This window comes from Octopus bimaculoides, chromosome 3 (assembly GCF_001194135.2).
Source record: "Octopus bimaculoides isolate UCB-OBI-ISO-001 chromosome 3, ASM119413v2, whole genome shotgun sequence".
NCBI classification, from domain to species: domain Eukaryota; kingdom Metazoa; phylum Mollusca; class Cephalopoda; order Octopoda; family Octopodidae; genus Octopus; species Octopus bimaculoides.
Window position 1 is genome coordinate 23,232,023 of NC_068983.1, and position 13,427 is coordinate 23,245,449.

Sequence of the window (13,427 nt, forward strand, 5' to 3'; positions counted from 1 at the left end):
AAAGCACATGTACTATGCTGATGAATAAGTAGTACACAATTTCTGACATTGGAGTAGTATTTTACACTTTTTTCAAGTCTACAACTGCTGAAGTATTTTTTTTTTTTAGCACAAAGAAAAATATGAAAACAAAGAGAAAAATATAATTTTTCATATGGCCACAATAGTCGCATTTATTTCCCTGTGCCACCCTAGCTTTGGAAGGTTATCAGTTACATGATGTATGTCTCTTCCAAAAACATATAGTTGAATGGTCTTTGCTTTCTATTAAGATGCAGAAGTTTCTAATACATAACATCAGATGTCGTCTGGAGCTCAGCATAGTAGCAGTGACCAGTAAACGAGTACAGATGAGTAGCATGGGTCCATAAATCTTCCTTTGGTCTTGTTCTGACACCTGTTTTTAAACCCTCAAGGTCAAAGCTGCTGCTTCTCCATTGAGAAGAATACTCTCTACATACAACCTAAAGAATTAGTTTTTGGATAGGTTATTTAAGAGAACTTCAGTACGTTGCTCATGCTATTTAAAGTTGGAATCTATTTAGAAGAGATAAAATTTCATCAGGGAACTTAAAATGGGTAAAAAAAATATCCAACTCAATTTGATTTGTTTGCTTATCTCAAATGCAATACATTTGATCAAATATTGTCCTAAAAAAATGATATAATTATTACTAGATGTAATGAAATAATTTTTATATCAGATTTGAAAACTAGCCTTTTCTTTCTTTTTTCTTTTTCTATTTAGTTCAAAGAACTTGTATCAAAGAAATTCAATGCTCCTGAAGAACAGCTCTGCCTCATTTTTGCTGGAAAAATCTTAAAGGATGCTGACACATTAAGCCAGCATGGAATACATGATGGTTTAACTGTTCATCTAGTTATCAAATCCGCTAATAGAGTAAGTAACTTTTATGTTATATTGCTATTAATGATTGCCTGTCTGCTATGCTATTCAAACAGATAATGAACCAAAACTTTAGCTCCATTTACTTACGATTGGTAACGTGAGTGATCCAACTTAAAGTTGTCTCAAATGTATATTAATACAAGCTTTATAAATGACAGAACATGCTTACTTCCTGGGCATGAAGATTTTTAAGACATTTGCTAATAAACACCCTATACACAAATGAGATAGCTTCCTCATGGCTTCTCATTCTGTTAGAAGTAACAGCAGCCTAATCCCCTCATTACATATAACCTTAAAAGTTGTATATTAATCCTTTAGTATTCAAACCAGCCATATCAGGCCTGTATATTCTACCTGTTCTATGTTCAAACAGGCCAGATTCAGCCTCTCACACACACTACACAATGTCATTCTAAAAATAAACAATCACATCATCAAAATCTCAAAGCTACTAGAATATGCATGATTAATTCAAAACAATTTGAATCAATAAGCATTACACTTGGCTGAATAGTCTGAGTGCTAAAAGGTCAAACAATGTAGTCCTAGTAGGACAAAGTGGTAAGAAAAGATCTACAAATGTTGAGACTCAAAGAAAGGATGACAGAGGACTGAGACTCCTGACAGTTTGCTGTGCTTGGAAAGACATGTCAAGCTAAGTAAAAGTGTAGTTGCTCTTGCATACAGGCTCATCTGCAACCCTCTACAGCTGAGCATCCCTAGTCTTGCTGGCTCGTAAGTGCTAGTGCCATGTAAAAAGCACCCAGTACACTTTGTAAAGTGGTTGGTGTTAGGAAAGGCATCCAGCCATAGAAACCAGGCCAAAATAGACGGAGCTTGAACAGCCCTTCAACTGGCCAGCTGTCAAACCATCCATGGAAAATGTTAAATGATGATGGAAAAAAAAATTTTAATTCAAGATGGTGGTCTAGAACTGAACAAGAAATAAACTGAAATAAAAGAAAATGAGCAGGTTTTTTTTTAAGTAAGATATGAATACATTCAACATACAGGGAACTAAATTAGTAAATTAGTAATAGCAAAAGGTAATTAATTTCATTCCATAAATATGTGGAAAAATTGTACTTTGGTGAAAAGTGATATTTTGTGTTTTATATATTTTTTATTGGTTTGGTCTGGAGGCAAAGTCTGTGCCCATGGTCTTTATAGACCATCTGAAATAGGTGAAATTGACATAATGTTCTTGAACAGTTACAAATCAATGACTGCAAGGGAAAATGTGTAGGATAGGAGTTTCAAAGGCATTCTAGGGATGTGGTGAATTCAAGAGGAGTGGCATGAGGTGAGTCTAGAGTGCCTATGTGGGTGTAGCAAGAGACCAACTATGATGCAAATCAGTCTCAGCAAATGAATAGGCTTTCACCACATGAATACTGTTTAGAAAACTACCATCAAAAAGAACCCTTTCCTTTCTTTTCTCCACTTAAACCATAACAAAGAACCAAAACAGTCTGCTGCTGTGTAAGGAGTAAGTTAGTTTGCAGGTGTGCATCATCTGCAGGTCACATAATGGTTATGCATGAATAGCATGTATTTAGTAGGTGTTGATTTTCTCCAAGCATTTTTCACCAAACCTCTTAGAAAGTACTATAATCAGTTGCTGTGTTTCTTGTTTTGAAGGAGTTTTGCAGGTTTTTTTGTTTTTATCTTACCAGTTGTGTATTTTCACCACAAGGAACACTGTAGAGAAAGCTTATTTAACAAACTTATTTCTATCTTCTCTAATTTGTGTGTGGTTTCCCAAAAGCTCAGTAATATTTATAGTATGGCTGTGATCATTCCATTTGTTTTTGTGACTCTTCCTTTTCAGTTTCACAACTGCTGGCCTCATAAATATTAATATCTCTATTATCTCCTGGGTTCTATGCGATCAATTGTACTGTAGCATAGCTACAGTCCAAAGTGTAAACTGATAAAATTAGAAAATCTCCATGCCATCTAAATATATAAATCAGTAAAATAGGATTTTATAAAGGTGGGGTACAATCACGAGAGATTTTCTGGTTGGTTGTCAGGCAAGCATTTTTCTTGTTCATCCTATTTTGTTATCAGAGTGCAATAACATTTTAGCTGACATATCTCATAAGAGCTTAACCCTTTCGTTACTGTATTTATTCTGAGATGCTCTGTGTTTCTTTCAGTTACTTTAAATATAACAAAGAATTTAGTAAAACAACTTAGCTATCATTAAGCTAGTGTTAGCAATATAAATTGTGACCAAGGTTTGGTGGAAGATTATAATTCGAAACTTATGAAAACAAGACATTTGTACCCAAAGCCAGAGCCGGTTTCAGCTGGGTTGGTAATGAAAGGGTTAAGGAGTTAATGACTTGTTTTATAGTATTGTAAACAATGTGATGTAACTTCCTTTCACACCTGTACTATTATTTCAAGATGATTGGTTATTGTCATCATTATCAAGGTTTTTGTGTTTGCCTCTCCCTGCTAGCATAGCTAGGATAGCAGTTCTGAGATAATGTTTTACAACCAAATATACTTCCTGGTGCCAATCTTTTTTTTTTTGTCACTTACAATTTGCAGAAATAAAGTGTACCAAATTTTGTAACTAAGATACACAGGCTTTAATTTAAATCTATAAGTAGTCTAAATTTAAAGATTACAAACTGATTTGTCATCTCACTTTAACAGTATTATTAAGTAGCTGATAGTTTAGTTTGAGTTGATCTTCATTTAGTCGGTATCAGTGGGATCTGAAAAGTGTCAGGTTGAGTTTGCTGACTAACCAGTGGTTTGATTAGTATATACAGTTTATCCAACAGCTAACCACTACATGCTACCTTTTAAAATACTTTGTGAATCAGGAGAACAAAATAGTTAGTCAAAGAAAAAGATATTAAACAAAAGGCAAGTGAAATTTAATGGACAGGTAAAATAAAGGATTCAGGTATAGTAAATTCTGTTGGGTTACTTAAAGTACATTGCTATTGGTTCCAAAGTACAAAGTTGGCATTTTTAACAAAGTAAAGTACCAGGAAGTGGAGGCTGTCAGAATTGCTGTTTCATTTTGAAAGCTGACCAAAACATCATGAACTGGTGTTGGCACAATATCTTCTTCAGGAAGTAGTGATAAGGTGCTACATATCTGGGTTAGCAGTTGATGGCACTAAATTTTTAAATGCTGACCCTACTGGTGCATGATTTTTAGTTATTTTTTAAAAATCTGTCTTTCAAACTAAGCTGTTTTATGTATTTTGAATTTTCTTTGATTAGTTTATCCTTCAAAATCTAAACATCCCTTTTTCTTGGTCATCTATTAAACTGCATTGCCCTCGCATCTTTACTTATCAGCTAAATTAACTTAGGAACTCTTTCTTATTTTCAACACTGCTTTCATCTCCACCATCTTCTTTTTCATAATTTTCATGGCCTTACACATCTCCACGTTTTCTGAGTTGGTTATAATAAGCAGCTTCTACTTTAAATCTATTTTGCAACATCATGTCCTCCATCCTTGAAGCAAGATCCTTAGCAGATGGATTAGTAAGGTCATAGGTGAAAGTGGTTCATGTATATAATCTGTTTTATTTTTGAAACTCTAAACTCTCTAAAGTCATTTGTAGTGTCCTCATCAGATATAAACTCAAGCATTAAATTTAGCCACAGTTTATACTATCCATTTTTCAGTATGGATACTTCTACAGATTTCCAAGCATTGGCAATGCAATAAACCACAGCTTTCACATATCTTCCATATTATTGTTACTTTGGGGAAGAGTCGTAATTAATAAAGCTTAGAAACACACCAGTTGTTGTTTGTCTATATTTCTCCCTTTTTTTTTTCTCCTAAAGCAGTTGCTTATGTTCCCCCAAAATATTTTTCAGTATATCAACCTGTAGCCTTCCCATTGATTGTATATTTTTAAAAGCCTGGTTTTGCTATTGTTACATTTCTAGAGTAACCTTGTAAGCAAATGACACTAGCATTTATTGGTTTACTTTGTTCCCAACTGTTGCTAGCACTGATATCATTTTTTTGACTTATTTTATCCTTACTCTTGTATTATTGTGGTGGATGGCTGTCATTAGTGGAGAGGAGGTGTTGTTACACCACTTGTTCTTTATATTAAGCTTGTGATGGTGGAGGGTCTGTTTCCTGTATTTGTATAGCTTCTCTAATCTGTTGTAAGGTTGAGTGTTCTGGATATGCTGGTATATTGATAGTGTGAATACTTGTTGTACTCTCTTCAGTTTTCTGCATTCTTTTCATGTAGGCTGAGTGATGTCTCCCATGTAGGTTATAGTGGTGTCCCTATAATGCCTCTTCATGCATGCCATATAGAGTACATAACAATTATAGGTTTGCTGTTGGTCAGAGCAATGTATTTTCTTGGTAGAACTTGATGGATTTGCCTATTTTTTTCTTCTACTTTGATTTTCTGCTTTGTATCAAGCAATTTGTTCCTAAATTTGCAGTCTTGTTCGCCCCTGGGTATAGTATTTATGAACGTCACAGGTTGGAATTTGTTTTCGCCATACCAGGAGTTTTTCTTTCCAGTCTTTTCCAGGATTTGTTTTGGTACATGAGTACACTCTATTAGCAGTGTTGCTTGTGATTGTTTCATTTCCTTTATGTACTCGTGTCCAATCTTGTTGGTTGTATCCAGAGAATTGTGACTCTTATAATAATATTCCTTAAGAAATTCTTGTACTGATTTGCCAGAATTAAATGCACTCAGCAGGTACCTCATAAACCAGGAGCAATACTAAGAAATAAGAGAATGTAATATAACATTGTCCTGCAGTTGAACTAATTATGTACAGTTAGATGATAGGAAGAGACCAAAATCTTCCCCAATACAAGGCAATTTCATCGACATTGTAGACTGGATCCAGATTTAATTTTTCATCAGAAACTAACTTTGCAAACTTGTCAACAAATGCAACAGCTTCTTTGTATAGAGAATGCTTTTTGCCTAACACCACACAGTACTTTAAGGCATGTCATTGTTTGAAACAGTTAAGCTAAACTTCATTACATTAACACTTGTAATCTAGTCTTTGGTCTTCATGAAAAACTATAGCTTGTTCTTTCAATAAATTCCTACACTACTTAACATCTTCACCTGTGCAGAGCTTAAACCACATTATCAGTACTTCATCCAGTTCTCAACATTTCCTATTTTTCATTGTTTTCCTTATACATCTTTTTTCTTTCTCTTTGTCATACGCAATGTTCTCACAGAACCACCATTGAGTTTTTGAGGAGTTCAAATATATATGTCATGGAACCATGGCTGGAGTTAAATGTGAGCAGGTTATATGTGCAAAATAATAAGAATGGCTTGTCAGTATTTACAAGTTTGCACCAAAAACATATTACAACCAACACTACCAAAATAGTAGTGGCAGATTGGTGTGCTGGATTGGAAAATTAAGTTCAGATTAATGATGGAACTGGATTATCAGTGGTTGGATTAGTGAGAGTTGACTGTATTTGGAAAAGGAGGAAGGAGTCCTGCCTTTTACCAGACAATGACAAGTTTCTCTAAACACTGTTCAAATAGCAGTGAATTTTTCATATTAAGTGCTGAAAATGTAGTGCTTGAACAGAAAGAAACCAAAATACTTTTGTATAATTACTTAAATTAAATAGATGAAATATTTGCTGTAATTTAAGATGAAAAGGAATCTAATTCACCAACAGTATATTGGTAAATACTAAATTAAATCAAAAATATTTCAGATGTGTATTAATATTTAGCTGAAAAAGACAATGGAGGTTGTTGGAACAGTAACATACTAAATTGAATGCCTTATATTATCTAATTCAATTCCTAACTATTCTGAATTCAGAATTAGCAAGTTTATTTTCTAGATTTATACATCCTACCTCTTTAATAAATAGTTTTGTAATCATTCAAAAGAGACAGATACATCTTTTTTTAAAAAATGGTGTTTGCTAATTGTTGTTAATTTCTATTGTTGGTAGTTTTTAAAAGTTTTGATTGCCAAATGTGAGAGTCGTATTTGAATTGTAGTTAACTGACAAAACTACTGTGTATCATACTAAGTCTTGTACTGTCTGGTATATTGGATAAAAGTATTGGAACCCTACATGCAAGGTTTGAGTTAAATTATACACGTACATGCACTTGAGCACAAGCACACATACATGGCATTGATGAGGGATGAAGACAGCTTTTTTAAAATGTATTCTACTAAATATAAACACATTAGAAATGGGCTTGAAGAAGTATCAGCATTGCACACAGTGTGAATCGTGTTAGAAAATAATTGCTATAAGTTGGTAATTCATTGAAACTAGACTTGGGTGTAAAACTTTAGTGTCACCTTCATAAATCTCTGTTTTGGATTAGAAAAAAAAAAAAAAAATTTTGTAAGAGCTTTCAAATTCTGCCCCAAGCTGACTTGTGTAAATATACACGCCTATTCTACATTGTGTTTATGGATGAAATGCTTATAAAATGTTCAGTTCTTTTAATTATGTAATCAAAAGCTAAATAGTCTACAAATATATCAAATGAAACTATTTGACTTCCGCTTCACTGATTACTGAATTTAAGACATTATCTGCTCGAATTCTTCAAAATATATTGTGAAAGGATGGCTTGTGGCAGGTTTTCATATACCAAGAATGTATGAAAACTGGCAAAAGGAAAATTTATGTAAACTTGTCAAACAGTTTAGAAAACTGTTAAATCATGTTTAATGATATATGATTAAAGTGAATGTTAAAATGATGATAATTTCTATTTTTGTCTTTTAATTTTATTACATTTTTGTTTTTAAATTTTAGGCTACTGCTGGTAACACTGGAGGAACCAATAGCAGTAACACTTGTCCAGCAGGAGCAGGAGGTACCAGTACAAGGCCAAGCAACAATACAAGCAGTGCTAGTGCTAATATCGGAGCCACTCCTTTTGGATTAGGAGGCTTAGGAGGTTTGGCTGGTCTTGGCAATTTAGGAATGGGGTCTGCAAATTTTATGGAAATGCAACAGAGAATGCAAAGAGAGGTGTGTATCTGTTGATGTTTTTCATTAGAAAAAAAAAGGACTTTATAAGCAACAAACTTTTGTGTATAATGATTTAATCATCTAAATGATTATTATTAATTATCTGTGATGCATGCTAATTAACTAATAGGTTTGTAATGTGGGATTGAAAGTTGCATGAAGGACACCTTGTTGATCCTAGTTGAGCATCAAATGCTTTGGATATGTTACTTAATTGTAAATGCTTTCTGAAAAGAATATGAACTAATTTTTGAGAGTAAATGATGATGGTTGTGTGGTGATGGGCAGAAATGAATGCATGAAAGTAGCGAGTAATTTAGGTGATAATTTGTCATTGAGAAACAATCTTTTTATTTGATTGAAGAAAAGGTTTTAGAAAGACAATGGGATTTAGGAATTGAAAAGGATAAATTGTAAAGTTAAGCAGAAATTTGAATAATAGTCTTGGTTAAGAAAGGAAGAAGTAGACTTTCCATAAGTCTTTTCAGAGACACTGAAGATTGTGTATTATAGAGATTGGGTTGCCCATGTTCAGTCCACTACAGGACAAAAGCCTCAGCATGTTCTCTCTACTACAGAATGGCTTGAGATCTTACTGGTTAGTGAGATAATGTGCTGGAATAAATTATATAGCATTGTTATGCTAGCAATGAAGTAAAGTCACTGCTTTTCATTAAAACCAAAAAGAAAGACATAAACAGTTATAAGTGATTATTTAAGTGGAACAGAGAGGGCCTGCTTTTAGTTGATCCCCACTGGTTGATCATTGGAAAGCTACAAGGCATCCCATCAGAAACATTAAGTTTCTCTAAAGAAAGTAAATATTGGTTTGTTCGCTGGGTTTACCAACTAATATAATTTAGGTATCACCACTGTTAGTAATTTTCTCTTAATGCTGTCTGTGCTTATTTTGTTTTTCGTTTTTATAATAAATTATTTAGTAGGATATTCATAAAATGAAATGCAAATTTTGTTTTAGGTTTTAACTGATTGCTGTATGTTTATGGTATCCTTTTTTTCTGTTGCATATATTTACAGTTAATGCAGAATCCCGAGATGTTTCGTTCCATGATGGAAAACCCATTTGTTCAACAGATGATGTCTAACCCTGACATTATGCGGCGCTTAATCACCAGTAATCCTCAAATGAGAGAGCTTATGGAAGTAAGCATTCTTTCTCAATTATACAACATTGTAGAGACTTTATAACAATCGTTCTGAATACATTCTAAAACATTGTTTTTATTCTCTTTAATAGTAAAGAGAACAACAAATTATATGTATACATATATATATATATCCTCATCGAAACAAAGAGAGAGAGAGAGGAAGAAAGATCAGAGTTAGGCTGGTCGAAAACAGAACACGAGATGGAATTATTTTGGTGGGGAATATAGGGTAACATAATTGAAATAGGTGGATAATGAGATAGAATTGGGCACCGTGAAGCAGCAAAAACTCAGGCTATATATATATGTATGTATGTATATATATATATATATATATATATATATATATCCATTCATAGAGGATTTATGATAGTGGATTTTTTTTGTATTGTCAGTGTGGAATACAAAAAGAGACATAAATCTATATATCTTTTCCTTGGTTTTTATCTGAGGATGTCAGTCTATTATAGCTTGTATTCTCCATTGATCTAGTACATATTCTTCACTGCTAGGTAAATCTAAGGCACATTGAATAAAATATTTACTCAGAAACATAAAATGCTTACAGCAGATTTGAACTTATTAAATGTAGGTAGTTCAGTGCCATACACATTTAACTATTTTTGCCCTACTTACTCATTTACAAAATAAATTGAATGCATTTTTGTGGTACTAGTGTTAGAAGTTGTCAGATCCTGAATGCACATCCATTATCCACTTTGCAGAGTGTACTGGATACATATTGTTGTGTCACCAGTACTAAAGATGTTGTCATGTCCTCAACCCAGTTATATCTTTACTTGTCCATCAACCACTTCTTCAGAAGATGTATTGGATGTACTTTATCATAGTACTAGCACTCGGTCTCTATTCATTCAGGGCGCCATGAGCAATTGATCAAATAGAGAGAGTGATTACAGAAGAACTGTAGGGAGAGACAATGCTAGAGGAATGTAAGAAGTAAAAGAAGAATTTAATGTGTTAGATAGTAGCAGCATTGGGTGAATGGCAGTTACATGGTCACAGATAGAGGAGAAAACAAGTGATGAATAATCAGTGTTAAGAAAGTGAGGTAGATGTCAGTAAAGAATGATCTGGTGGGAAGGGGTGGCACTAATAAATACATTACAATAGGAAGATTGAGATGTTTTTCACCAGAGAAAATTTTAGTTTTCTCTAGTGAAAAATTGATGTACAACAGTGTTATCTTACTGTTAATATAATTTTTCTAAAGTAAAAATAGGAATATGAAGATTTGGTACATACAATTAAAAACTTATTAATCTTATAACTTATTAATCTTATAAAGTTTTGTGTTTTATGGAGAACAAATAGACATTTGCTATTTTTTTTTCTTTTTTCAGAGAAATCCTGAAATAACACACATGTTGAATAACCCTGAATTGATGAGACAGGTATGAGCTTCCAGATTCTTGTATTTGATATTGTGAAAAAGGTTTTCACTATTTCCATTTCCAAGCATCTTCACTATTTTACATTTGTTTCTTTCTATTCCCGCATGGATTGTGCAAATATTTTGTAGCACAATCTCCTTCAAGAACTACAACTTCTTGAGATCAGTTTCAACACCTTTTCTGTGTCTTGGTTTTCTTTTTCTGCAGATTCCTTCAATTTGGACACTGGGCACTTCTCTATCAAACTATTATCTTCTCTATATATACCATATGTCCATACCAGTGTAGTCTTCTCTCTTGCACACATCAAAATCTCTTATACACCTAGTTTTCTCTCAACTCATTTGTGCTATCATTCTTGCACATTATGCATCCACTGGAGCATGCTTGCTTCATTTGATTCCAGACTTTGTAGACAATCATTTTGTTGCCAGATGTAAATACTCTCTGAATTTTTTAAATCCTCTTCTTTGGCTACTATGCTTTTAGAAACACACCTTTGCTGCAAAGTAGATCATCTAAATAATAGAAGCTATTAACTCCTATCAAACTGTCAAAGCATTTGAAAGAATTTTTTGTTTATGGATGTTCTTAATGCTGACTACTGTGCATCTGTTACATAATGAAGACTTGCTTCTCTATCAACCTGCATGGAGTTTCTACCTATTTTATTTTTATATATTGAAAATGGGCACATTCCCAATGGCTGTAGCATTTTGCTTTCTTTTCTACTAAATAAAACTTTAGTGCTGGCTAGCCTCTTAATTGCAGGTTTTGCTTTCATATATGGAATTCCTTGAATCTTCAAGAGATCCAACTATGAGAACTAAGTCATCAGTATACAGGTGTTCTCACAGACAGTTGGTCTTAAAACTCCCCCTCTACTCATTACCTGGAGAAGTACTGGACTTAGCCCTGATAGACACCTACCTGTGCACTATATTGCATAATATTTCCATGTCTGTTTCTCCTAGCATTAATGAAGTTTGCCTCTCAGACCATACACACTTCACCCCAACCATATTTTGATTCATAAAAACCTGCTACTTTGCAATCCAAAACATCTTGTACCTCTGATCCTTTCATCACAGAACTTTGGCAAAACTGTAACTCTATACTCCTGTATTTGCTATGTATACCTGGCACCTTGATTTTGTACTTTGCTCCTGAACTTTCTTCCTGTTATTCTGGATCTGTCTCTTACTTTTGATGGCTCTTTCTACTGTACCATTCCACCACTGTCACCTGTCTGGCTGGAGTTTGCTCTATCCATGAACCTGGTCTGTAGATCACAGAAGGTTGTCTTGTTGACACCCCCAATATCTTCTGTTATATGTGGTTAGCTCTGTCTCCTTCTGTAGTACTTCTTTGTACCTACATCCGTTGGAGGGTCTCTGATGCAAATGGTCAGGTCATTTGCATCACAAAACTTCAAAAGCATTTGTTCCTTTTTCATTCCTCTTACAATATCCATAGCCTTCCATGTACATTAGTTAGAATATCCATCATTGTGTTACCTGACATTGCCATAAAAGTGAACAGCTATGATAATAAAGCTTCTATTATTTGTTGTCAAAGTCTGCAAGAGAATCTCATTAGAACAGTTCTTTTGCTCATCTGTCTTAATTGTAGTACTTACCTAGAAATCATTGTTGCTGTTATGTAGTTTATGACTTGTCCGAACTCAATTGTTCTGTCACTTACTCTGACTGCTTCAGTTATTTATCCATCACTCTGACAACAACATGCCTATTCTTCCCAACTCAGTATTGTTACCCACCTAGAGGACGTTAAGAGAGTTGATGCTATCATTTGATGGTAGCTGAAGAATCTTCGCTCATGGTCAGATGTCCCTACCAAACCATTCCATTTCTGTGTGCATCACTAACATAAGTGTTTGTCCTGTACATGTAATTAAGGTTTTTTTATTGTATTTATGACTGTCATTATTTTGGAGTGGCTTATTTGAACAGTAAAAAGAAAATCGTTTATGACATTACATGGTTGACTTTTTTTTTTATTTCATAACAATGAAATTCCTGTTCAGCTTCATTTTTTTTTCCCAGTTATTTTTACTGTGATGAATGTTTTTATCTTCAGACATTAGAGCTTGCAAGGAACCCAGCCATGTTGCAAGAGCTTATGAGAACTCAAGATCGAGCTATGAGTAATTTGGAAGTAAGTAGTTTCCATTTTATGACTAAATTTATTCAGGACTCTCCCCACTCCAATTTTGTATGCACCAATAAGTAGCTCTGAATAACTGATTTTAGGGTGAGATTTGAAATTTTCAAATGAGTCATCAATAGTCATTTGAAGAAAGAAAAACCCCCAAAATATAAAATACATAGCAAACAGCAAATTTAATGCCAATTTTGAAGAAATGATAAAGCTATTTGACATACTGATGAAATAGTCATACCTCATAATACTCTTGATTGTTAAAATTATCAGTTGACAGCAAATTAGTTACATTATATAATGGGGAAGGGCAATGAAGATTGTGATGTTGATGCCTTTTCCAAGAGGTTTGGTGGTACAAGTATGACTAAATTTAATTAGGATTTTTTTTTCCATAATTGTTTTTATAAGCACCAAGAAATCATCATCATCATCATCATCATCGTTTAACGTCCGCTTTCCATGCTAGCATGGGTTGGACGATTTGACTGAGGACTGGTGAAACTGGATGGCAACACCAGGCTCCAGTCTAATTTGGCAGAGTTTCTACAGCTGGATGCCCTTCCTAACGCCAACCACTCAGAGAGTGTAGTGGGTGCTTTTACGTGTCACCCGCATGAAAACGGCCACGCTCGAAATGGTGTCTTTTATGTGCCACCCGCACAAGCCAGTCCAGGGGCACTGGCAACGATCTCGCTCGAAAATCCTACGGGAGCCAGTCAGGCGGTACT

The 13,427-nt window shown here is 34.1% G+C and overlaps 1 protein-coding gene across 3 annotated transcripts in view; it reads left to right on the top strand.

The window, feature by feature from the left end:
• LOC106877833 (ubiquilin-1) overlaps positions 1–13,427 on the top strand; it is a 43,114-nt gene that overhangs the window by 15,239 nt on the left and 14,448 nt on the right. For all 3 annotated transcript variants that reach the window (XM_052966089.1, XM_014926863.2, XM_014926864.2), the window contains exons 2-6: positions 749–901; positions 7,713–7,931; positions 8,970–9,095; positions 10,465–10,515; positions 12,616–12,693. In XM_052966089.1, coding sequence (XP_052822049.1) covers positions 749–901; positions 7,713–7,931; positions 8,970–9,095; positions 10,465–10,515; positions 12,616–12,693 — 627 coding nt within the window. The remainder of the gene's footprint in view (positions 1–748; positions 902–7,712; positions 7,932–8,969; positions 9,096–10,464; positions 10,516–12,615; positions 12,694–13,427) is intronic.